Source organism: Nelusetta ayraudi, unplaced genomic scaffold (genome assembly GCF_046127955.1).
Source record: "Nelusetta ayraudi isolate G7.1 ecotype Tasmania unplaced genomic scaffold, CSIRO-AGI_Nayr_v1 ptg000026l, whole genome shotgun sequence".
In the NCBI taxonomy this organism is placed as follows: Eukaryota; Metazoa; Chordata; class Actinopteri; order Tetraodontiformes; family Monacanthidae; genus Nelusetta; species Nelusetta ayraudi.
Genome location: NW_027466076.1, coordinates 5,628,094 through 5,648,755, shown reverse-complemented (window position 1 = coordinate 5,648,755; position 20,662 = coordinate 5,628,094). Strand labels below are relative to the sequence as shown.

Here is a 20,662-nt window from a genome sequence, read left to right as displayed (position 1 = left end):
AGCCAGAGGATCACATTTGCATTCAGACATTTATTTCAATGCGTCGCCTTACAAAAAGTCAGCTATGCACTGAGCAAAGTGTTTCTCTTGACAAAGGATGAGCTGGTGTGAAACAGATCACATGCTCACATTCTTACCATACATTTCAACATCGTCTTAACAAAACATTTTTCCTTTCCATTTCGATTCAATTTTTAGTTTTTTTTTTTGTTGTTGTTTTTTTTTTCAAATGCACAATTTCCAAAGTGAAACCTTTAGACAATTGTTAATTTTTTTTCTTTTTTCAGGTTGGTTTTCTAATCATTCAAATCTTAAATTTTGAGTTTAACTTACTTGTGTCAGTTTTATAAAGTGAAACCTTTAGAGAACTGACTGTTTCTTTTCTTCTTTTTTTAAAACATTTTTTCGCATACTTTTTTTGTCAATTTTGTAAATTTCCAAAGTGAAACCTTTAGACAATTGTTTTTTTTTTCAGGTTTTCTAATCATTTTTTTGTCATATTTAAATTTCTAAAGTGAAACCTTTAGAGAATTAAGACAATTCTGGAAAGTGGGAAACATTCACGCTGACTGCAACCGTTGGCCTGGTGGCTCAGCGAGGAGGACACTCTGGAAAAAAAGTCCCTTTTTTCACGGAGGCCTCTGTCTCAGCACCGCTTCTTCTCCTGCTGCGCGTGCTTCGGGGTGCGACGTTTGCCCTGTGGGACCACAGTGGGACCACAGGACGCAGCGGTCGCTTCTCCTTCCTCTCCAAACCTCATCCGCACAAAGAATGAGGGTCGATGAGTCGCTCTCGTGGCATGCCTGACCTCGTTCACATAAAGAATGAGAGTCATCTTGGCATGGACGGGACGAGAGGCGACTGTTCACGACGACTGTGACGGGCCCGCCCGGGGCCCGGCGCCGTGCTGCCTGGACGGGAGTCCTCCTCAGGAGGATCCACCAGGGATGAGCAGAAACAGGCTCGTCCTGCGCAATCAGGACGAGGATTTCCTGGTAAAGAAGCTTGGCAGCATCTGGTCAGCAGAGGGAGACGCCCGCTCCCGGATCAGCGCTCGGGGAGGCTGATCTCGGGGACCCAGTCGTTCAGGCGCCGGCTCTCCTCGCAGAACAGGTGCAGCTTCTCCAGAGCGGGATCCTCGAAGGAGCCTTCAGAGGGGTTCTGTTGGGAGGGGGGGAACCAGGAGAGACGGAGGGTCAGTCACAGCCACAAGACAGCTACAGAACCACTCTTGGAACCACCTTGCAGTCATGTGAGTGAGTGAGTGAGTGAGTGAGCGCCCCCTACCGTGATGAGGACGCAGTGAGCGTCGTCCAGCTGGCCAGCCTTGTCGCCCACGATCTCCACCAGGCGCTGCATGTCGCTCACTCGCACGATGCTGATGTCGTTGTCGAAGCAGAAGGACTGGATGAGGGTGAAGTGGATCTGCAGAGCCACGTCGCACTCAAACTCCTCGTCCGTGGCCAGCACGCAGAAAGACACGCTGTCAGGGTCACTGCGGGACAGGAAGGTGAAGGGATTCCTCGTTAGCTGCTGTTACTGCTGCTGCTTCTTCTCATTGAGTTTCCGGGTTTTCAAAGGAGATCTCCAACTCAAGTTGTACTTACTCAGTCATGATCTTGGCGCTCTCGTAGACTCCGGCGGTGAGTCGGTCTTCGCTCTGAGCGAACAGCAGCGCTTCCTTCAGAGACTTTCCAGGACACTGCATGGTGACTCGTGACTCAGTGACTCGTGTGGCTCCCAGTGGTCGTCAGTGCTGCTCAGGAAGTGGAGGCAGTGAGTGTTTGTGCTTCCTGCCAGAGAACTGGCCTGCTTTTATACCCCCTGGCCGGCACACGCTCACTCTTTGATTGGCTGCTCGGCACAATGCTGACAACAGGCCTGCAGCCTTCCCCCCCCCCCCTGCACCCACACCCCCACCCTCAGGGACGCGTGCCAATAGAAATGTGTTAGAAAGTAGGGTGTCGGGGGTGCGGTTGAAAGGATCAGAGGCAGGAACTCTCTGACCTTTATGCGGCTCCTTCAATCTACAGCAACGTAATGAAGCCACACAAGAGGAGCCGACTGTCAGCATCACTCCAGTCTTCCAGTCTTGTGCTGTGTATCAGAAAAGTTCAACATTCTGAGAATATTTATTTTTTTCCCCTTATAAAACAGCTCCACTTGCCTGGTAACTTTCCGTGCCTCCGGTCACCACTGGCTGAAGACTCTGCCGGTGCAATCTCTGCTAAATCTCCAGTCTTTAGACAGACAATAGTTTGTAAGTTACACGTTGGCTTTGAGTTTGACCAAAATAAAAACACACAGCGGCATTATTTTCCCTCTTTACAGGAGACTGATACTGTAAACAGCCTGTTGTTTTCTGACTCTGATCTGCTCCGTGATGAAGGCGAGATAAGACTGTGGCCATAGAAGAGTGCAGCAGCAGCAGCAGGAGGTGCAGCAGCAGCAGCAGCAGGAGGTGCACCGCTGGAAGGGTTGCAGCGTCTTGTTCAGGTGGAAAAATACACGGCTGGCCTGCAATGTGAGCAACATCTTCACAAAACGGAACTAAAGGGTGATTTGAGTCTGTGTGCCTCCAGATGTGCAGCGAGTCACTCTGGTCCATAAGTTGTCTACAAAAGTTGCGCCGTGGTAGAAAAGCATAATAAAAACACACAGACACAGAAACAAAAACAGACAGAACCGAGAACAGAGCTTTATTAGTTTATGGCCAATATAAGCAAACTGCAGCCCGCGTGAAATAACGGAGGTCACGCGCTGGGGGTGGACATCACTGAACTTTTTCAGCGCACGTGGCCAATTTTCACCCATTCACGCATTAACTTTTCGCGGTAGACGACAGGGGGAGGGGGGGGGAGGGCAGGCGGCACGCGCCGCTGCTTTGCATGCGTAAAGCCGGAGGAGACTTGAGGCGCGTGGGCGCCCGCATCGCTCTCCTTAGATCGCATCTGTCCCTCGAGGGACGCGCCGCCGCGTGGGGGCACAAAAGAAGGCAGCAGCAGCAGCAGCAGCAGCAGCAGCAGGACCTGCTGTGACTGCTGGCAAAGTCTCGCTGCCAAGATCTCGCGGTATCTCGAGAGAGCGGCGCTGCTTTTCACAGTATTGTTTTTTTTTAATCTGCCGTGACTGGCTCATCATCTAAACACCTTTCAACAGTCACTGAAATGACTCCACCGTCAGTGTTTCTCAACCGCTGGTCCGCGGCACTCTAGTGCACCGTGAGATCATGTCTGACATGAGCAGTGAGTGAAAAATTATCCAATTGCACTCAATTGGTTAAAATAATGATAGAAAAAATGATAATATTATATAATGGGATTTATTTATTTATTTATTTTTTTCAATGTAAAAAAAAATGTGCCGTGGCTCATCCAGTGGAAAAAATAAAATAATAACAAGTGATTTTGTTTTTTGTTTTTGTTTTATCTACAAACACCAAATCTGTTTTAAAATGAATGCTAAGTAATGCTCATCAATGCCCCTTGTCTTTGAAGAATAGGATAGAATAAAACTTTATTGATCCCCCAATGGGAAATCACGTTGTTACAGCAGCAACAGAACAGTGTCAATGTTTACAACACCATCAATAGTAAACTATGACAATAACAAAATAAGATAAAAACAATTAATAAATATGATTTTTTTAAAAATAAAACATGCAGCGTAATCAAGGTGAAATGAAGGAATTTGTGCTGATCGAGGCTTTTGTTGTTGTTTTTTTGTTTTTCTGTTGGAGGTTTAAAAAGCAAAAACAAAACAAAACAATTTCTCCCTGATCCAATAATGAGGACTTCCGCGTGCGCAGCCTGCAAAACGACCGTCATAAATTTCATTTTATCTTTCCGCTTTGGACACTTTCTATGCTGCAGACTAAAGGCAGGCTGCGGGCTCCTCCTCCTCCCTCCCCTCCTCCTCCTCCTCCTCCTCCTGCTCCTCCTCCTGGCCTCGGGTCATCAGGAGCAGCTCGGAGCAGCGACACCTGTCGCGCACCGCCGGGCCGCCGGGGGGGCCGCGCTCAGCCCGGCAGATGTTGCTCCTCCAAACAAAGGCTCCATATCGATTTGCACGCGCCTGCCCCGTGGTCATGCAAGCTGATCCTTTTTTTTTTCTCTCCCCTAAAAATAGCTCGCTGCCTAAATCGGACCACCACCTCCTCCTCCTCCTGATTCACTGCTGCTCGGTTGGAAGAAACAGACGCACGAGCTGCGCACGAGCTGCGCAATTTCAACTACGGTGTTTGTGCACCCACCACCTGTACGGAAGCCCATTGCTGCCACACTAGAAACAAAAACATCAGTCTCACGTTATAACGTGAAACTATCGCCTGGTTTCCTGATAATCCCTGTCGTTTGGCGTGATGCCGAGCCCTGCTTTTCTTCCTAGTGTGGCAGCAATGGGCTTCCGTACCCATGCACACAGATAAGAGCCTTTTGTTGTTTCGCCAAACAAGCTCGCAAGCGTTCTTGCATGTTTACAGCGCAAACTTCTTCTTCTTCCTTTTCTTCTTCTTCTTCTTCTTCTTCTTCTTCTTCTTCTTCTTCTTCTTCTACTAACATACATTTGCATGAGCGGCGGCGTGTTTGCGGGGAGACACCACCCAGCATTGTGAAAGTTTTGGACCATAAGCTGCGTCCTCTTATGCATTCAAATGTAATCCAAACTCAGACAACAGGCTGTCGAATGTGGAGACTCGTCAACAATGGAGCGGCGCGCTCCGGGGTCGGGCTGGGTCGACCTCAACTGGAGTGGAGGTGTGTGTGTGTGTGGGGGGTCCTGTCCTGGCTGCAAACAATAGCGCTGAATCAATCACCACCCACCACCACCACCACCTTTACGCAGCGGTGGCAGCACGCAAGATGTCGTGCAGAAACAATGCACGAGCACAGTGTCAGCTGCGGAACTCTTTTCTATTCGTAAAACATTTTTATATATATATATATATATATATATATATATATATATATATATATATATATATATATATATATATATATATATATATATATATATATATTTTTATTTATTTTTTTTTTTTTTATATGTATTTTATTTTCAATGCAAGAAAGGCATCAGTCGAGCAGTGTACACGGCGCTGCGGAACGTCAGAGTCGCGCGCATAAAGTGTGCAGTCATGCTTGAAAGTGAGCCACGGCCAAAGTTGGGTTTGAAGACGCGCTTGATTGCAGCGCAACACGTCGGAAATGTTGCGCTGCTGCGCAATAAGCGCGGCTGAGAGCAACTCGACCAAAATAAAGCAAAGCAAAGTAAAGTGAGAGCGAAACACTTTGTGGACAGCAGCTGATAGCCACGTGGTCTGCATGGGCCAACAAGGGTGCAGATTGCGCAGCACGCACGCACGGCGTTCTGGCACGCGCTGCTCATTTGCATTTGTATGGCTGCTGTGTGACAATGGAGGGCTGCTGCGCGCACAATGGGGCCGTTTTTTTTTTTTTTTTTTATGGGCAGCCTCTCCAGTCTACAGATGGCACCATCACCCACCTGCCCTCTCTGTGGGGAGGGGGCTGTGTGTGTGTGTGTGTGTGTGTGGTGGGGGGGGGGGGGGCTGCAACTTTCTCCGTCCTGCTGCTGCTGCGTTTCTGCGCTCATGTCAGCAAGAAGGCGGATAAAACTCAACACAAACTATTATTATATTTCTGTCATCAGATAAGCAGAGACTGTGTTGTGTGAGATTAAACTAGGAAAACCCTGTTCGTCAAGTTCGACTTCGGTGCAACATTGGGTTTTGTTTTGTTTTCCCCCGTCAATCTTCAGTTGCCTTTGATGATTCGGGTTTTGCGTGCAAGGTTGCGCGCGATGCAAAAAGGCTGAATGCTGCAAAAGGCAAAAAGGCTCGATATCCTGCTGCGGTTTTCGAGATCATGCAAAATAAAAAAGTGCCGCATTAAAGTGATCGAACTTCTCTCTTCAATGGAGGTTTTTTTTTTTTTGTTTTTTTTGGAGCTGTGGATCTGCTGCGTGCGTGGCCCGATGACCCCCCATCAATCTGCCACGAGCCCGGGGAGAGGAGGAGGGGAGAGGTGGGGGGTGTTCACACAATAGCATTATCATACCAATACACCATTCAGCGTCGGCCAATCAGAGCGCGGCGCTTTCATTGGGCCGCACGAGCTGCAGGGTATAAGAGGAGGAGCTCCGGCGGCGGACAGGCACTCCTGCTCCACTCTCGGATTTACTCCCGTCGAGCAAACCAACTCTCTGAGCCTTCTTGTTGCTGCTGCCGTTGAGGAATATCTTCACCGTCTTCATCATGACTTTCGAGGAGGTCGTCATCCAGAAGCCCACCGAGCGCGCCCAGTGCACCGGCAAAGCCCTGGAGGAGGTGCTGGTGTCCGCCAAAGACAACGACTCCCTCACCGTCGGAGTCTACGAGTGCGCAAAAGTTATGAACCTGTAAGTATCCGAACGTCTCGGTTGCAGTAAAGTCATTTAAAATGTTTGTTTGTTTGTTTGTTTGTTTCACTGAAAGTTGCCTGGAATGTCCTGCGATGTGAGAAACTAAGTTGTTCTTTTGTTTTTTTTTATTCCCTTCCTGTCCCGCAGTGACCCTGACAGCGTGTCTTTCTGCGTGCTGGCCACGGACGAGGAGTTTGAGTGCGACGTGGCTCTGCAGATCCACTTCACCCTCATCCAGTCCTTCTGCTTCGACAACGACATCAGCATCGTGCGAGTGAGCGACATGCAGCGCCTGGTGGAGATCGTGGGCGACAAGGCTGGCCAGCTGGACGACGCTCACTGCGTCCTCATCACGGTAGGGGGCGCTCACTCACTCACTCACTCACTCACTCACATGACTGCAAGGTGGTTCCAAGAGTTGTTCTGTAGCTGTCTTGTGGCTGTGACTGACCCTCCGTCTCTCCTGGTTCCCCCCCCCCCCCCAACAGAACCCCTCTGAAGGCTCCTTCGAGGATCCCGCTCTGGAGAAGCTGCACCTGTTCTGCGAGGAGAGCCGGCGCCTGAACGACTGGGTCCCCGAGATCAGCCTCCCCGAGCGCTGATCCGGGAGCGGGCGTCTCCCTCTGCTGACCAGATGCTGCCAAGCTTCTTTACCAGGAAATCCTCGTCCTGATTGCGCAGGACGAGCCTGTTTCTGCTCATCCCTGGTGGATCCTCCTGAGGAGGACTCCCGTCCAGGCAGCACGGCGCCGGGCCCCGGGCGGGCCCGTCACAGTCGTCGTGAACAGTCGCCTCTCGTCCCGTCCATGCCAAGATGACTCTCATTCTTTATGTGAACGAGGTCAGGCATGCCACGAGAGCGACTCATCGACCCTCATTCTTTGTGCGGATGAGGTTTGGAGAGGAAGGAGAAGCGACCGCTGCGTCCTGTGGTCCCACTGTGGTCCCACAGGGCAAACGTCGCACCCCGAAGCACGCGCAGCAGGAGAAGAAGCGGTGCTGAGACAGAGGCCTCCGTGAAAAAAGGGACTTTTTTTCCAGAGTGTCCTCCTCGCTGAGCCACCAGGCCAACGGTTGCAGTCAGCGTGAATGTTTCCCACTTTCCAGAATTGTCTTAATTCTCTAAAGGTTTCACTTTAGAAATTTAAACATGACAAAAAAAATATGTTAAAAAAGGTTTTTAAAAAAAAAAGAAGAAAAGAAACAGTCAGTTCTCTAAAGGTTTCACTTTAGAAAACTGACAAAATTAAGTTAAACTCAAAATTTAAGATTTGTTTTATAAGCATGTGATTTTTGTACTGCTGAAAGAAAAATTGTATTTGAAAAAAAAAAGAAAGATATGATCCTGTTGGAATTGTTATGGAAACAATATGAATTCTGTCATAAAGACTCCAGAAGTGGTTGGAAGCTACAAGTAGAGAATATTGAATAAAAAAAACACAAAAGAAACTGATTTTTCTTTGTGATTTCTTCACTTTCTCTTGCAATACTTTGGGCCATGCATGATTGTGCTTGCGTGTGTCTGTGTTTTGGTGCTGAGGGGTTGGACGGAGATGGTCGGGGGAGGGGAGGTGAGGGGGGAGTGGTGGGGGGCGGTAGGGCAGCTGTCAGTGAATCTAAACAAAAGTTTCAGACTCAGCAGATTTGCATGCGGAGGCGCAAAAGCTGACGCACCCCAGCCCGACCTACCCCCCCCCCCTCCCCCACGACCCCCCCATCCCCACCCCCCGACCCACCCTCCTCCTCAGCAGACCTCATCTGCATGTGTATGGCGTGTGCGGCGCGGTGCACAATAGCTGGCTCGGGGGCCCCTGTCAGCTCCAGCGGTCCGCACACTGAGCCCATTGTCTGGGCCTGCAGATGTCTCGGCCGCCACGCCGCACCATCTGCTGCGTTGCGCAGGTGGGGGGGGGGGGAGGTGGCAGCCCTGGTAGGAGTGGGAGGAGTCACTCTTCATAGAAAGGAGGAGGGGTGTGGGGGGGGGGCGTGATTGGGTTGTCAGGACCGGTTTGGGCCGGTCGAAGAGGCTCTCTCCTCCTCCTGAATATCATCTGCTGTCCCGCCAGCTGCTGTCGCTGCCGCTATTCTTTAGCGGCACGCACTCATTGAAACTTGGCTAAACGGGACACAATGGGAGCCACATCACGTGTGTTTGGGTGCAGCAGCGCCACCTGCTCTCCACTGCGCCGTCTGCAACAGTGAAGTCAGCGTGACGCATCAGGTTCCCGGCTGACTGACACTCGCAGTCAACAGTTTGCACTCACCAAACCGTGACTGTAAAGTCTTTTCTTTCATTCTCATGACTGTTGGCACTGCAGTTTCTCACTGAAGGCATCAAGACGACGTATGAACACACGTGGAATTATGGAGGAAACCATAAAAGTAAAACATCTTTTATATTTGAATTTTTTTCAAAATAGCCACCATCATGAAAAGCATATTTAGAGTTATTGAACCTGTCTATCTTTGCTGCATAATTCCATATATCTTGCTCATGTATTTGATGTCTTCAGTAGCTATCTGGAGAAAAAAAAAAGACCATGACTGTTAATAATAATAATCAATATTTATACACAACTCAAAATAAATCATAGACAGCTTAGCATCCTGGGAATAGCTGGGATTCGAACCCAGGTCTTCTGCACCAGAGTCCAGAGTCCAACCAACTGAGCTAAACTCCTTCTGCTGGTGAAGGTGTGATGTAAATTGACTTTATATATACAAACAAAGCAATTCATTCATTCTATTAGAGGAGGTCAAGAAAATCATGCACCCTGTCATCAGGACAGTTAGCTCAGGCTGCTGCGCGCAGGTCTGTGGTGCACCGGGTCGTGCGTTCGATTCCCCTCCAGCTGTTTTGTTGTGTTGTGGTGTGGTGTGTTGTGTTGCTGTTGTTTTTTTTAAACTCCTCTGAGACGCCGGCACAACACAAACATGACAAAGTCTTGGACATATTTTGATTGCACACTTTCTAAACTTTGACATACACACACCTCAACAATGCAGGTTCACTTCCTGATTTGTACATTTACTTCGAAACCTCTTTTTTTCAAAATGTGGTTTCAAAGTAAAAGTGTGGAGACTTTCACTTTGTTTCATATAATTCATTCTAGTGTTTTCTTGATATGGAGCTATTCTTACACAAAAACTAGGGTTCAAATCCTGGTGTTCACACTAGAGGTATGTAGCCTTTGTGGGTGGGTACTTTAGAGGAGTGAAAGCACATTTATATTTACACAAAATCAAGTAGCTATTGGCGAACCTTCCCAGTGGGATGAAGTGCTTCCCACTAGGATTTAAACCCACGTCTCCAAAACCTCAGTCAAAGGTTAAACCTGCTGAGCTAAACAGCTTGTTAGCCTGAAGACTGCAGATGTGAATAATAACGTTATTTATACACAACTCAAAACAAACGGTAGACAACTTAGCAACCTGGGAACAGCCGGGATTCGAACCCCTGTCTTCTGCACCAGAGTCAAGAGTCCAACCAACTGAGCTAAACGCCTTGTGCTGGTGAAGATGTGATGTAAATTGACTTTATATATACAAGCAATGGAATTGGTGGCAACATTTGAAAAGAGAGGATTAGAACTAAATCCAAGCAACAAGGTTGAAGAATGTTTTTGTTGTGGTTATTTGGGAAGCAGTTTGTGTGTGGAGTGAAGCACTCAGGCCCTTTTCCTTCTCTGCTGTTCAGCGCTGAAGACGGTCTGGTGTTGAAGTTGTGTGTCGGTGTGTGTGTGTGTGTGTGTCTAAAACAACCAAAAACCACCAAACCCCAAAAACCAAAACAAACCAACAAAAACTTGCGTTGCGTTGCGTACGTCGAATTTCCGAGCATTTCAAATTTCCGACTGGATCAACAATTTCCATCAACTGGATCAACAGGAAGCAGCAAACAGGTAAGTGGAGCTAGCAGCTGGCTAGCTCCCCCTTCCTTCTTTTCAAATTCTGATGGAATTAAATGTAACTGAATTCTTTTATATTCTTTATATCATTAGAATCAATTGTAATTGAATTACAACAGCTAAGAATATTTTTTTTGTCCAAACTGGACATGAAACACGTTGTGTTGCACTGTGTGGCCTCCGCAGGCCTCAGTCAGCAGAGCAGGCAGGTTGGCTCAGTGGCTTTTAAAGAGAAGGTCAAGAAAGTCAATGCAGCAAGACAATACAACGCAATCACACGAAAATGAAAATATGAAAACGATAACACATCAATGAATAAATACAAAATGTATTTATTAATGAGATTTTGTTCAAAAAGTACATTGTCTTGAAAAAATAATTACACTTCAGCCTCTATAAATCATACGGCTATAAAAAAAGAAAGAAAAAATGATCAGATTCACTACTTTTTTATTTAGTCAGGCACTTTCACAAATACCTTAGCTACATCAGAAATCTGCATTAATTGTATCAAAAGATATATTTTGCAAATGGATTTACTCATTTCAAAACTACAGGTCACTTTCCAAATCATTCATTAGCAAAACAAACAAACAAACAAAACAAAAACATTTCCTGGTCCTGCACCTATTTAGTGTTGCAATGTACAGGGCGTCTTCACTCTTCACCCCCCCAATAAAACAGGTTTCTCTAGGAAATGAGACCCTGTGTCTCAATGAGCTTTTCAACCTGTGTAAATAAAGATCAATAAAATAAAAGAATAATTCCAAGCTGGTATAAAAGAATGTCTGTAGAAAAGCTGAGCAGCGGTGATTCTAGGAGAGCACGCAGAGTTTGGAGGTGTGTCTGAGTCCCCTGTAGGCCCGCAGCCCCTCCCTCTTGGGGTCTCGGACCATCCCGCGGACCACCGGCAGGCAGTCGCAGCCCCTCCTCTTGTGGACCTGGTGCAGCAGGATGCGGTAGACGCCGGTGACGGGACTGCGGCAGTCTTTGAGCTGGTTGTTGCGCAGGTGCTCGGCGGTGAAGCCCAGCTCCTCCAGGCAGCTCCTCACCTCCTCCTCCACCTCCTCCTCCTCCTCCTCGTACTCGTGGTGCGTCTGCTCCGACTCCAGCAGGCTGCGCAGGGATCCGGCGGACTCCTCGGGCGCAAACGACCACGGGAACTCGACGGGCAGCAGCCAGTCGCAGCCCATCATCTGGTCGACGGCGTAGCGCTCGGTGGCCGCCGGCTTCAGGATGCCCCTGAGGAGGCGCTGGCAGGGTCCGGGCACCCAGGGCGGGATGGCGTAGGAGCCCTCCATGATGCTGCGCCGCAGCTTCCCCATGGTCTCTGCGCGGAAAGGCATGGTCCCGGTCACCATGAAGAACAGCAGCACCCCCATGGCCCACACGTCCACGGGGGGCCCCAGGTAGCACTCGTCCCTGAAGAGCTCAGGGGCGGCGTACGGCGGAGAGCCGCAGAAGGTGTCCAGCACGTCGCTGCGGTTGGACACTCGCGTGCTGAAGCCAAAGTCGGCCACCTTCACGCAGCCGCTGCTGGTGAACAGCACGTTCTCGGCCTTCAGGTCGCGGTGGATGATGTTGAGGTTGTGCTGCGGCAGCAGGGAGGGAGGGAGACGAGAAAAGTCAGGGGTGTCTAGCGCGTGAGGAAAACCAAAACCCTAACTCTAATTTTAGCCTTAACGCTAACCCTAATGCCATGCAAATCTATGGGGGTCAAAAGTCAACTTTGTCCTAGAGACATGGGGCCACTTGCTTTTTCATCAGGAGCCCCTAAGAAGCGCCCACGCCAAATTTGGGACTTCTAGTAGTTGAGGAACCCCAAAACCCTAACCCTAACCCTAACCCTAGTTTCAGGCTTATCGTTAACCCTAATTCAATGCAAGTCTATGGGGTGAAATTTCAACTTTGTCCTAGAGACACGGGGCCACTTGCTTTTTCATCAGGAGCCCCTAAGAAGCGCCCACGCCAAATTTGGGGCTTCTAGTAGTTGAGGAACCCTGATATCCTAACCCTAATTTCAGCTAACCCTAACCCTAACCCTAGTTTCAGGCTTATCGCTAACCCTAATTCAATGCAAGTCTATGGGGTGAAATTTCAACTTTGTCCTAGAGACGTGGGGCCACTTGCTTTTTCATCAGGAGCCCCCAAGAAGCGCCCACGCTAAATTTGGGACTTCTAGTAGTTGAGGAACCACGAAACCCTAACCCTAGTTTCAGGCTTATCATTAACCCCAATTCAATGCAAGTCTATGGGGTGAAATTTCAACTTTGTCCTAGAGACATGGGGCCACTTGCTTTTTCATCAGGAGCCCCCAAGAAGCGCCCACGCCAAATTTGGGGCTTCTAGTAGTTGAGGAACCCCGAAACCCTAACCCTAATTTCAGCTAACCCTAACCCTAACCCTAGTTTCAGGCTTATCGCTAACCCTAATTCAATGCAAGTCTATGGGGTGAAATTTCAACTTTGTCCTAGAGACGTGGGGCCACTTGCTTTTTCATCAGGAGCCCCCAAGAAGCGCCCACGCCAAATTTGGGACTTCTAGTAGTTGAGGAACCACGAAATCCTAACCCTAGTTTCAGGCTTATCATTAACCCCAATTCAATGCAAGTCTATGGGGTGAAATTTCAACTTTGTCCTAGAGACATGGGGCCACTTGCTTTTTCATCAGGAGCCCCCAAGAAGCGCCCACGCCAAATTTGGGGCTTCTAGTAGTTGAGGAACCCTGAAACCCTAACCCTAATTTCAGCTAACCCTAACCCTAACCCTAGTTTCAGGCTTATCGTTAACCCTAGTTCAATGTAAGTCTATGGGGTGAAATTTCAACTTTGTCCTAGAGACGTGGGGCCACTTGCTTTTTCATCAGGAGCCCCCAAGAAGCGCCCACGCTAAATTTGGGACTTCTAGTAGTTGAGGAACCACAAAACCCTAACCCTAGTTTCAGGCTTATCATTAACCCTAATTCAATGCAAGTCTATGGGGTGAAATTTCAACTTTGTCCTAGAGACATGGGGCCACTTGCTTTTTCATCAGGAGCCCCCAAGAAGCGCCCACGCCAAATTTGGGGCTTCTAGTAGTTGAGGAACCCCGAAACCCTAACCCTAATTTCAGCTAACCCTAACCCTAACCCTAGTTTCAGGCTTATCGCTAACCCTAATTCAATGCAAGTCTATGGGGTGAAATTTCAACTTTGTCCTAGAGACGTGGGGCCACTTGCTTTGTCATCAGGATCCCTCAAGAAGCACCCACACCAAATTTGGGACTTCTAGTAGTTGAGGAACCCCGAAACCCTAACCCTAATTTCAGCCTTAAGCGTAACCCTAGAGCTCCCATGCCAGACATTTCAGAATGCATTCTTAAACATATTCAAGTTTTAGGTGTTTTTGTTGAATTGCATTTATATATGCACGAGCACACACACCATATATATGGCTGGTTCTGAGACATTTCCGCATATCTTACCATGTATTTGATGGCGGAGAGGATCTGTGAGAAGGTGATCTTGCTGTTGTTGTCGGACAGCTTCCCCTCGCAGCAGATCTTGTTGTGCAGGTCTCCTCCTCCAGCGTACTCCAGCACCAGGTAGAGGCGGCTCGGCGTCTCCACCACCTCGTACAGGTGGATGACGTTGGGGTGGCGCAGGTACTCCATGCTGGTGATCTCCCTGGAGAGCAGACGCTGGGCCTGGGAGTCAAGCCGGGTCTTGTCCAGGATCTTCAGGGCCACCTTGTCTACAGGTAGGACATCATGACGACAGGGTTCATCATGAGCCTTAGTATGTAAATAAGGTTATTTAGCTTCCAACAGCGTCCAGTCTGAAACTGCCTTCACTTTCTGTCCCTGCGTCAGTGTGGAAGACGTCTTACCCTTCGTCAGAGCGTGGAAAGCCAGCTTGACCCGGGAGAAGGTCCCGCAGCCGATCTCCCCGCGGACCTTGTAGAAGCCCACCCTGCGACCGATGATGAGATCCTTGATGGTGCCCTCGTCCTTGCACATGGCGGTGGTCAGCTTCTGCAGGGGGCTGAGACGCAGCGGCTCGACGGCCTCCTCGTCCTCGGGGCCGACGTCCGAGTTGTCGGTCAGGCTGTAGACGCTGTGGTGGATCCTGGCGCTCGACACCTGGTACTGGCTCCCGGGCATTTTCTCCAGTGGGCTGGAAATAAGGTAGAGTTGACATTGTAATGTACAGATGGCGTAGGAACACAGAGTTGTTTCTCTTGAGGCTATTGCCCTGAGATGGTGAAGAAAAAAACTTCACTTTGAAAATGTCACCTTTCACATGATGATGTCATGGTAACCGCCGCACTGGCTTTTTATCATCTTTTTTGTGTCTAAATAATAAGAATGAACTCAACAGGGTGGACTGGCATGAGAAATAATCAACAGCCCTATCAGGCTAACTGCTATTTAGGTTTTTAGTAGGACAAATAAGGATGAACTCAATCAGGTGGCCTCAATACAATTACCTAGAAGTTTGTTTACATACGTCACCCCGACGTTTCAGCCAATCACGGCTGCCTCTGTTGCTCCTGTCTCGGAACGTCAGCCCCAGCCACTTGTTGTGTTGCAACTTTAACGTGTTATTTATTTGAAGTCTTTGTGAGTCTGTGCAAGCGGCTCAGTGTGTGACCAGTGCAACATTATTTTGCATTGGGTGCATTTTTTTTCTTTACCACATAAAACTCATGCAATCACTCGGTGCAGTGCTTTGCTGCAAAAATATATTGTCCAATACATTTTATATTGCAATGCAAAGCAGACTAAAAAAAAAACCCACAAACAATAAAACAAACATAACCAATAAAAACAGTCAACAAATCCACTAACATCTTAAACAGTATTTTTTTTCTTCTTTTGCATATAATGCAACATTCTGTCCACCTTTTTTATGCTGATTTCAATTCAATGACTGATCAAGAGGAAGAAAGCTGAGGAGTTCTGCGCTCTTACCAAGTGTCCAGTTCGCCGCTCGGCATCAGAACGCGGGCTTGCGACCCATCCAGGGACTCTTCTGGCCCAGCCAGGAGCCGCAAACCTCACTGCTGTCTCCCCATCGTCCTGACGCAACCTGAACTGAAGGCCGTCCAAGAGAGCGTCCTGCACCTTCCACGTCCTCCTCCACAGACTGAACAGAGAGGGGTGGCCAAGGAGGAGTAGCCGGAGGAGGAGGAGGAGGAGGAGGAGGAGGAAGATGAGGACACACATGCACTTGAGCCATCAGCCCGGTGGAAAGTGTACAGGTTTCCCTGGCCACGCCCCCTCTCAAAGATCATCTCCCTGTGTCTCCTGGCTCAGGTGGTGTCATGAAGCGTAATCTCGTCGCAATTTAGGCCTGTCCTAATCCCTTCAAACAGCTAACCAGCAGAACCAGGCCAAGAGGAGGCCTGGTTCTGCTGGCCCGCCGTGAAGAAGTGCGTCTGCTTCATTTCACCGGCTGCTGATTGGAAGCTAAAACCTGGTTTTGCTGCTTTCATGGAGAGACACGAGGGAGCCGTGTACTCTTGCTAGCAAGGTTGACGGCAAGGCTCGGTGGACAGCGTTATGCAACCTCATTAACCAATGTTCCAGTGGAGATTAGCGCCCCTGCACTCGGCGGCTGAGCAGCGTAGATAAAGAGATTACAACACTGGCTTTGCAGGCGGCAGTGTCCTACAATCAGGTGTGTCGTCCCTGTGAGCAGCGGCGGTGGGGACACTTGGAGTCAGAGGTCAGCGGCGTCGCAGACAAGGAGTCTCAGCGTCAGTGAGACCTTGAGCAGCCGTGGTGGCACCAGCTGCTTACCAGCTGAGCATCCAAAACATCTCCTATGCTGGTGTTGGACTACCGGAGGTCGGTCTTGGTCTCCAGACCACTTTTGATAGGTCTCGCCTCGGACTCTGAGGCATTTTCACCGGGTCTGGTCTCAGTCTGGGACTGGACGGACTGGGGATTTTTCACCCAGACCAGTGGAGACTCAGCCAACACTGTAATAACACGATAATAACAGAAAAGAATCCAGCCGCTGCTGTTTTACCCTCCGTTGGTGACACTCAGAGTGACACCCTGCCCTCTTATTCCTAGTTCAGTTATTTTTTTTAATTTTATGAAGCAAAGTCGTTGTTTTTGAAAATGGTTCAACATAGTTGGCAAAGCAGCAAAATGTTTTGGAATTTAAAAAGATACTGGTCATTTTTTTTCTGTGTTGTTGTTATTTCTCTGATTTATAAAGTCTTGGTCTGGTCTTGGTCTCGATCCTCTCAGGTCTGGATAAGGTCTTGGTCTGGGTTGGGGCCGTCTGGACTACAACACAGCCACATGCACCATTTACGTGCGTACGCCGTGAATAAAATGAAGGTCCCTTGCAGAACAGCATCACAGAGGAAGTCTGGCTTTATGCTCCACAAATCCAAGAACTCATTTTTTTTTAATGATCACCTGAACAAAGCAAACAAGACTTTTTCACAGTGAGGAAACAACACGGGGGAAAACATCAGTGACCTTCATTTAATGAATGGAATCAATTCCTCCTCCTCTCCCTCCCCGCCCCCTCCCTCCTTGCTCCCATTCAAGAGTCTGATTGGATTATAGCCTTAGATAGGAGTAGAGTGTGTGTGTGTGTGTGTGTGTGTGTGTGTGTGTGTGCACCAGCGACCTGCCAGGCACAGCAGTGATACAGCAGACGCACGACTCCACCAAACAAAGCTGAATCTTCACAACACGTCCAGGAACTTCTAACCAAGTGTGAACCAACAGGAACTTCTAAGCCCCCCTCCCACGCACCCCCCACAACCCCCCCACCCCCCACCCCCCGCCTCAAGGTTCTGAGAAACACTCAGATCTTCCTCCTCTTCAGACGGCCGTCGCTGACACTGCAAGCCCGCTGGCCCTCTTCCAGCTCTTTGATTCGCTGACGCAGGGCCTCAATCTCCTTGTTCTTCTCCTCCTGGAAGAAGTGCAGCTTCTGAGGACGCACACACGCCGTTAATCCAACTTAGGCACAGGGAGACAAAGGAGGACACGCAACAGAGCGGCCGGGGCTGCACGGCAGCGCTGACAACGAGCTGCAACTCATCTGCATTTTGTCGGTTGGAGAATCTTGAAAGTAAGAGGAAAGAATGAAAGGCGACTTGAGCCGTGTTTGAAAAGGTCAAACGCACGCCAGGCTCGTCCACTTTCCAAGGAGTTCCCTTGAAGCTACCGTTTGCTTTTAAGCAGTTTAGACGGGCAAAAGTCCTACAGCTGATCTGTTACTGAGTGCTGTCAGCCTGCTGGCGATGATGCAATGCAAAGTCAACACCAATCAAATCTGCTTAACTCTGCAGGAAAAACATGATATGCACATTTCCATTAAAGTGGTTCACTTTCTGCCATGTTTTGGTGCAACATTCACACACACACACACACACACACACACACACACACACACACACACACACACACACACACACACACACACGCACACACACAAACAAACACAAACATCTAAGCGGTGTGTCGACACTAAGCAACCAGTGTGAGATTAATGTCTAGGCTCTTTCCAAGAACAATCTTATGCACTCTGAAGAGCCAATAGATCAGGGTATCATGTATAGGACAATAGAAACAATTCATGTATATAAGTATTAATATATGATATATGTACATTTATAATTCATGCTGCAAAAAGCATGTCTTACATCACTGGTACCCTCGAGCTACTTTTAATTAAGTGAAAGGTTGTCATATGATTACACCTACTGCCCAGAAAAACTAGAATGTCCTGAAAAGGTTGTTGTATTTCTGCAATTCAACTTAAAAGGTGAATGTGACATATTATATAAAGGAATAATATGCAAATCAACATATTTCAAGTTTTTATTTCTTTGGATTTTGCTGATCAGGTCTTGCAGCTTAAAAAAAAAAACAACCTCAAATTTTATAATAATTGTCTGAGTTTGTGGCTTTGTGGTTTTAATAAGCTGGAAATCTTAATCAGCAAAGTGACAACAAGGAACTGCTTGAGATGTCAATTTGCGTGTAATGGCTCAATAAAATTTGTTGCTTTCATCTTTTATGTTAAATTACCTAAATAAAACAACTTTTACTTGATATTCTCATTTTTCGGGTAGTACCTGTATATATACACATATATATACATATACATATATATATATACACATATATATATACATACGTATATATTCAGGTGAAATTTAAAGTCTTAAACCCTCAGCAGAACCGTGTCAAGCACCCGCTGATCACTTAAAGGCTTCACCTCCTCCACCTCCTTGTGAGTTGTGGTGGCAGGCAGGCCTGGTTGTGGCCACGGTGCAGCAGCTGAGCTCACCTTCTTGTAGACGCTCTGCGGGAGCAGGCTGGGGCCGCCTTGTTGCTGCAGCTGTTGGCCCCGCTGAGCTGAACTCTGAACTCTGGCTAACTTGGCACCAAACTGCCAAAGCATGCGGAGAGAGAAGACCACCAAGTCACACAGAAGCAGAAGGAGAGGCTGCGCGACCTCACGGCTGAACTCTCCAGAACTGGGATTCACAGTGGTTCGTTATTAACATCTGCTGATCCAAAGCACCGTGTACAGTATGAGTTCTGCCACTGGAGCTCGTTTAAAGTATCAGAATATCATAAATATCGACACATCTTACCTCCATCTGTATCTTCAGGAGTTGACTTTGCTTCTCCTTCTCCTGGTCCTTCAGCCTCTTCTTCATCTCCTCCAGGTCCCAATCTTTTGCCTCCAGCAGCATTTTCACCTCCAGATCTTTCGCCTCCACTGTTGCAAATTCAAATTTTGAATTCATTGTCACACAAAACTTTAAGTGTGAGGTTATGATTGACAAATCCACAGTATGTTCATAAAGTTATCGGCATTTTGCCTGAGATGCATCTATAACTAGCAATGTATTTTTTGAAAAGTCATATGAATATTTTCAGTGTGAAATCTAGAGTAAACTACGTGATTAAACAGCAGTACATTGTTAGTGTTTTATTTGAATGTGAAGTGAGGTCATACGTTGGTTCAAGCCTTCCCTGTGAAGGTCCTGCAGCTCTTTCCTGCACTGCTGTCTCAAGCTCTCTAGCTCCCTCTGCTGTCTCTCTTCTTCAGCTTTCGATTCATCGACCAGACGCCGAATGTGGGCATCTCGGTCCTACCAGGGGCACAAAGTCCATGCAGAATATTTTATTTATTTGTTTGTTTGTTTATTATTTGGTTATTTATTTTTTTATTTTTTGTTTAATCCCTGTTAGTTTGTAGTCATGCTTGTCAGTCTAAATAAAAGCTACTCATCCACTGCACAAAGTTTCTCAAACTCCCGCTGTGTCTTACCTTTGTTGCTTGCTCATTCTGTTGTTTCAAGTGCAGCAAATTCTTATTTAGCTTCTCGTTCTGTACTGCAATCAAACGTTTAAAAATGGTCATATCAGAAACTGATGTATTATTTAAAACATACTTACGGCAACAGGGACAAAAACCACTCTACAGATGGTCTCCAGAAGATTTTTCCTGACTTTTATGTTTTAGGAAACATAAGAGTGCATTTTCATTTATTTATTTATTTTGTCATGTCCAAATACCTCTGAGGTGACACTGCTCCTGCAGAGACTGCTGGAGTTTGTCCACAGTGACAAGGAGGCCATCTCTCTCTGCAACACATTGCTGTTTGTTTCTATAGACATTCATAATGTAATGTAATAATAATAACAATAATAATAATAATAATAATAATAATAATAATAATAATAATAATAATAATAATAATAATAATAACCTACCCTCAACAAGACTTTTCCCCTTGGCCATGTTATATTTTAGGAGTCTATTGGCGTCTGCCAGCATCACCTCCAACATGTTGTTCCTGTAGTTCACGTCTGCCATTGTCTGTGTGATTAAGATGATGATGATGATGATGATGATGATGATGATGATGATGATGATGATGCTAGAGACATTGGTTATGCTAAGCCAGCTAGCTAACAACAGCCAACGTACTGTACCTGTTCTAGTTGAATAAAGTTCTCCATGAAGGAGTCGAGGTTTACGCCGTTTGACTTTGTCATTGTACGAGCCTGAAGACGACCGACGGATGGAGAAAAGTGGTACTGCAGTGGCTGTTATGGGTAATGTAGTTGATCTGAACTGACAAATCGTTTTAATTACCGTTACGCATTTGCTTAAGCTCAATAGTGTGGTTCCGGAGCGGTCCACTAGGGGGAGCTCTAGGCATAGGATTCAATATGAGCTGCGGGATTTGGGCCGAGAGTTGAAGTTCAGCTCTCATCGACAAGCTAGTCTGTTTTTGCCAGCTGTAACGTGACCAGGGCTTATGCTATTAAAGCTCATTCATCTCCAGACGACCCTCGTTCGTT

General features: G+C 47.5%; 4 protein-coding genes across 5 annotated transcripts in view; 1 reads left to right on the top strand and 3 right to left on the bottom strand.

The window, feature by feature from the left end:
• Nucleotides 1-515: 515 nt before the first annotated feature.
• Nucleotides 516-1,788, bottom strand: LOC142890343 (growth arrest and DNA damage-inducible protein GADD45 gamma-like). Its single transcript, XM_076029297.1, has 3 exons — nucleotides 1,608-1,788; nucleotides 1,288-1,495; nucleotides 516-1,161 (listed from the first exon to the last, which is right to left on the bottom strand). Exons 1-3 carry the CDS (start codon nucleotides 1,706-1,708, stop codon nucleotides 1,048-1,050), a joined length of 423 nt encoding a protein of 140 aa, XP_075885412.1. The 5' UTR covers nucleotides 1,709-1,788; the 3' UTR covers nucleotides 516-1,047.
• Nucleotides 1,789-5,969: 4,181 nt separating this feature from the next.
• The window catches only part of LOC142890373 (growth arrest and DNA damage-inducible protein GADD45 gamma-like), a 170,351-nt gene continuing 155,658 nt past the window's right edge, over nucleotides 5,970-20,662 (top strand). Inside the window, exons 1-3 of one of the 2 annotated variants that reach the window (XR_012927071.1) lie at nucleotides 5,970-6,414; nucleotides 6,565-6,772; nucleotides 6,906-7,185. Coding sequence is in view for 1 of the 2 variants with exons in the window: in XM_076029347.1 (XP_075885462.1) it covers nucleotides 6,272-6,414; nucleotides 6,565-6,772; nucleotides 6,906-7,019 (465 nt within the window). In the remaining variant the exon portion in view is untranslated. Of the gene's footprint in view, nucleotides 6,415-6,564; nucleotides 6,773-6,905; nucleotides 7,754-20,662 lie in introns of those variants that run through there. The other variant, XM_076029347.1, reaches the window with a different exon arrangement.
• Nucleotides 10,679-17,045, bottom strand: nim1kb (NIM1 serine/threonine protein kinase). The gene is made up of 4 exons (XM_076029296.1): nucleotides 15,275-17,045; nucleotides 14,191-14,477; nucleotides 13,787-14,055; nucleotides 10,679-11,917 (listed from the first exon to the last, which is right to left on the bottom strand). Exons 1-4 carry the CDS (start codon nucleotides 15,298-15,300, stop codon nucleotides 11,141-11,143), a joined length of 1,359 nt encoding a protein of 452 aa, XP_075885411.1. The 5' UTR covers nucleotides 15,301-17,045; the 3' UTR covers nucleotides 10,679-11,140.
• Nucleotides 17,126-20,404, bottom strand: ccdc152 (coiled-coil domain containing 152). The gene is made up of 8 exons (XM_076029338.1): nucleotides 20,291-20,404; nucleotides 20,069-20,174; nucleotides 19,871-19,939; nucleotides 19,623-19,687; nucleotides 19,308-19,443; nucleotides 18,940-19,067; nucleotides 18,630-18,731; nucleotides 17,126-17,264 (listed from the first exon to the last, which is right to left on the bottom strand). The coding sequence occupies exons 1-8, from the start codon at nucleotides 20,351-20,353 to the stop codon at nucleotides 17,136-17,138; spliced, it is 798 nt and encodes a 265-aa protein (XP_075885453.1). The 5' UTR covers nucleotides 20,354-20,404; the 3' UTR covers nucleotides 17,126-17,135.